Source organism: Galeopterus variegatus, unplaced genomic scaffold, assembly GCF_000696425.1.
Source record: "Galeopterus variegatus unplaced genomic scaffold, G_variegatus-3.0.2 Scaffold3412, whole genome shotgun sequence".
NCBI lineage: Eukaryota > Metazoa > Chordata > Mammalia > Dermoptera > Cynocephalidae > Galeopterus > Galeopterus variegatus.
The window spans coordinates 37,619-41,890 of NW_007729523.1; the positions used below are offsets into that span (position 1 = coordinate 37,619).

Genomic DNA, 4,272 nt, shown 5'->3' on the forward strand with positions numbered 1-4,272 from the left:
ATACAGACCGGTTCCCGGTTCCCGCTCACTGGCTGAGTGAGGCGCGGGAGCAACACCGAGGGTTGCGATCCCGTAGCCGGTCCCCGGTCCGGTACGGGGGCAACACTGAGGGTTGCGTTCCGTTGCCGGACACGGAAAATGACAAAAGACAAAAAAAAAAAAAAATCACATTCTCCCCCACATGACTGTGAGTTTTCCTGATTTCATTTCCACTGTGATCAGAANGGGGCAACACTGAGGGTTGCGTTCCGTTGCCGGACACGGAAAATGACAAAAGACAAAAAAAAAAAAAAATCACATTCTCCCCCACATGACTGTGAGTTTTCCTGATTTCATTTCCACTGTGATCAGAAAATTAAATGTCGAGATTTACATTTCAAAAAGACGACAATCTGCTGCGTGGGTAGCAGATTGAAGGGGAGGGAGTTGGAGGTGGAGGGACCAAGGAGGAAGCTGGGCAGAAATCCAGGTGGGGGGAGGGCTGGGTTAGGACAGAGGCTATGGGCAGGTGGACAGATGTGGGATTTGTTCTAGACACTGAGCCTTTAGGATAGGGGGATATATTTGATGGTGGTGGGGCTGGGCATTCCACCATGATCCTCAGTGGGGCATAAATTTAGGGCAGGAACAGGAAACCCACAATAAATATGCTTGGGGCACTCCAGATTCTGTCCCTTGTATTTCACCCCAGTTTTATCCCGAGGTGACCAAATGGGGGTAAGCCAACAGTTAGCTCACCTGAATGACTTTCACGCCCTGTTCCAACGCATACTGTATCAGCCCGGTGGCTGTATCATGGGACAGGGAGTTCAGGTTGTATTTGACCCTGCGGGGGGGAACAGAGCCCAGTTAACCCCATTCCAGCCACAGAGCCCTCCCAGGCCATGCTTTCTGCCCCCCACCCCCTCCCCAACTCCTCCCAGGGACACCTCACCTCCCGAGCATGCTGGTAGAGATGAGGTTTGGAGACAGCACGTCCAAAGCCCAGCCCACAAAGTCCCTGTCTTCTTCCATTTTTGCAAAGAGCCTGTCCCGCTCGCTCTCCGACAGGGTCTTGGAGTCTGCGAGGAGAGTTGGGAGAAAAGGGTAACAGCTGGTTCTCCCACTTCCTGCCCTACCCCTCCAGTTATCACCTGCCCCTGCACACACCCAGGATCCTCCTCCTCAGACATACACCCCAAGCTCACCTGCCACTTTCAGCGCCTCCAGATCTGCCAGGCGGGACAGGGGGCAATAACAGATGGCGTAGACCATGGGGCCTGGGGAGGAGGGGTGTCAGATTTCCGGGAGCGGGGATCCAACCAGTGAGCCCGTGAAAGCCGCCTTCCCTGTTCCATCGTCGCCGCTTATTTCAGTGCCATCACCGATACCATGCCATCACTATCACCCCTCCTCCCCGGGTACGGTGCAATCCCGACTCCTGTTCCAGAGCAACTTGCTCTCTCCTTATCACCACCCTCCCCCTCCCTGGCCCTGGGGGCGCACCCAGCACGGGACCCCGGCCCGCTTCATCGACGCCCAGGACGCAGGGCTCCTTGCGGCACACCGCAGGCACAGGTGAATTCAGGCGACAGCGGCCCGTATTGTCTCTCTCCAGATCGCTGAGATCCATGACGCCTCGGCCGACGCCACCAGCTGCAGAAAAGAGGGCCGCCGCCGGCTCAGGTCTCGGCGCGCGTTTTCCGCGGGCCCAGCAGCGGCGCTCGTTCCAGACCAATCAGCGTGCAGAACACGCCCCCGACGCTCCCGTCGGCGTTGGCGTTTTCGCAGCCGACGACGGCGTCGCTGCTGTGCAGCCTCCTGGGAACTGTAGTCCCCAAGGACTACAGCCAAAGGCTTGCCTTGGGGAGCGGCGTGGGTGGGGTCGCTTTTCAAGCTCCGCCTCGAGGTCGCTGGGGTCCCGCCCGCGGATGCTGATGGGAAAACAGAGAAATAAAGGGGAAACTGAGGCGCAGGCTTTTCTTTTTCTTTTTTCTTTCCTAATCACAGCTGCTGTGCTATGAAGCGCAGGTTTGGAGACCCCGCCCTTTTGGAGCCTAGAAGATAAAACTTCACTACACACTCCCAGAACACAGGTCTCCGAGTCACTTGGTGCCCCGCCTGGATTTAGGCCCTTGTACTTCGCGTCCCTGCCCCTCCACACATTCTAAGCCCCCCGGAGTAGGCAGCCCCGCTTCCACTGGGCTCAGGCCTTCGGACTTGGGGTCCCCGAACTCCCTCCCTCTGTTGGATCCCCCACCCCTATCCCAGTATCTTTGCTTCCTACCCTCTCTGCATTCGGGCCAAGCCCCGACTATCCCCAATAGAGATCCCGGACCTCAGCAGACTCCTGCTCAAGGTCTCCGCTCACCACGCAGGCTCATTATGCCTGTGGGTCCCCGCCGCTCACCAGGCCCATGCCCCTTCCTCAGTTCGGGTTCCTCCAGTTGTGTTTACCCCTCCCTGTCCCCACCACCCTTCTTCCTTCCTCCGCAGATAACAGCGGGGCTCAAGTCTCCTGACTCAACTGCCCCTCTCCCACCAGACTCAAGCCTCAGATTTAGGGCCCTAATTCTCCCTTCCCAATTTCCGTCTCGTACCCGTCCCCCACCGCCCTTCCTCTCTTTCTGCCCACCCCTGGGACTCGCCGCCCCAGACTTGCCAGCCTGCCCAGGCCCGCCTCCTCTGCGCCGGTCTCTCACCGGGACTCAGGTCCTCCAGTCGCAGTCGATCGGCTTGCAGGATGCACAATCCCTTTGCCGGCAGGGCCTCACCTGCACCAGGTTGTCGCGGTCCATGAACACCGGGCCCGGGGCCGTGCCCAACACCTCGCGGCTGCGCTCCTGCTTGCCCAGATCGCAGAGACAGCGCCACTTTCCCCACGGGCCAAGGATCGAGTTTTCCACCTCTAGAAATGGAGGGCGGAGATGAGGATCCACGTAGGGGGGACCTGCCCCCAATTGCCTTCTCTAGAGAGGGAAGAGAATAAAGATACTGACAAATAACAACAGCTTGTATTTGCTGACTCTTCCGGTGTGCCAGGCACCGGGCCATAGATGATCTCATTTAATCTTTCCATTAGTCCCAGGTGGGCAAACTGAGACTTAGAGCAAGCCACACCTCCAAGCTCACACGTCTGGTGAGTGGCCCAGAGGGATGGCAAACTGACACTTCGAACCTGTGCCAGCCTGCCCAGTGGCGAGGGTGGTAGAACGCCCCGGGCGCCCGCCATCCAAAGCTGACTCCTGTCTTCAGGGGCATGATCATAGGCCTATTCAGCGGGCGCAGTGCCACCCGACCAGCAGGGCTGTCAAGTGGTAAATTAAATGACATAATTGACATAATGAAGGTACTTAAAGCCCCCGGTGCTGTGTTAGCATGTAGAACAGAATCAATTATGATGATCACTTTTAAAACAGCTACGACTTTTTGACCGTTCCAGCGCTCTTTTACTAACTCTTCCCTTTGCCCCTATGAGACAGTCTCATCCCAGCTCCACAACTCACAAAGCCTGACACCTCATGCCCTACCTCGCAAGGTCTCGCCACACCACAACACACCGGCCTCTTTCCATTCCTGCGTCACACCTTTTGGACTTGACACTTGCTGGGCCGCCGCCCTGGGACACGCTTTCCCCCAATCTTTGCATTTTTGGCTTTTGCCTGTCATTCCGGCTGCACTGGCTTCCTATGTTTTCCAGCCGGGCCTTCTCTGACTTCCCCAGCTTACCCGCCCCCTTCTTTCTCCGTCTCCGCCCTTCCCAGCACCGATCCACGAGTTTATGGATATGTGGCTCTGGTGTTTATTGCCTGCCCACGCCCCCTCTGCTCCTGTGTGCTGCTCAAAGGCAGTGTCTGTTTCAATTTACAGATGAGAAAACTGAGCATCAGAGAGAAGTAACCAGCCCAAGGGGACGCCGCCAGTGCCGAGCTGGGGGGAGATGTGAAGTCCACGGAGGAGGGTCTGTTTGTAGCCAGCTGGTGAAATAGGCAAGGGGGAAACTTTCGGCACCGTCACCCGCGCCGCCTGTGGTTACCCTTTGGATGCTGCAGCCGCAGCTGCTCCCAGGTGTCACCCACTCCCTGCTGGCCGAAGTACTGGTAGTCAGGGGAGACCTGGGCAGGGGTCGCCAGCAGCAGGAGCATCAGAGGGGGCAGCAGCAGCGCCGGCTGGCTCCAGGCCATGCCCGGCTCCAACCGCTCCCGGCGCGATCCGTGGCGGGGCCGCGCGCCGAGTCTGCAGTTGCGGTGGTCGAGGCCTGCGGCTGCGCGTCCCCCCCCCCCCCCCCCCCCC

At 58.4% G+C, this 4,272-nt stretch overlaps 1 protein-coding gene across 1 annotated transcript in view; it reads right to left on the reverse strand.

Moving 5' to 3' along the window:
* The window catches only part of RNASEH2A (ribonuclease H2, subunit A), a 7,386-nt gene extending 5,710 nt beyond the window's left edge, over nucleotides 1-1,676 (reverse strand). The window contains exons 1-4 of the mRNA XM_008584965.1: nucleotides 1,486-1,676; nucleotides 1,188-1,259; nucleotides 935-1,061; nucleotides 739-826 (exon numbers count right to left, since the gene is read on the reverse strand). Coding sequence (XP_008583187.1) covers nucleotides 739-826; nucleotides 935-1,061; nucleotides 1,188-1,259; nucleotides 1,486-1,612 — 414 coding nt within the window. The 5' untranslated portion in view covers nucleotides 1,613-1,676. The remainder of the gene's footprint in view (nucleotides 1-738; nucleotides 827-934; nucleotides 1,062-1,187; nucleotides 1,260-1,485) is intronic.
* Between the last annotated feature and the right edge of the window lie 2,596 nt (nucleotides 1,677-4,272).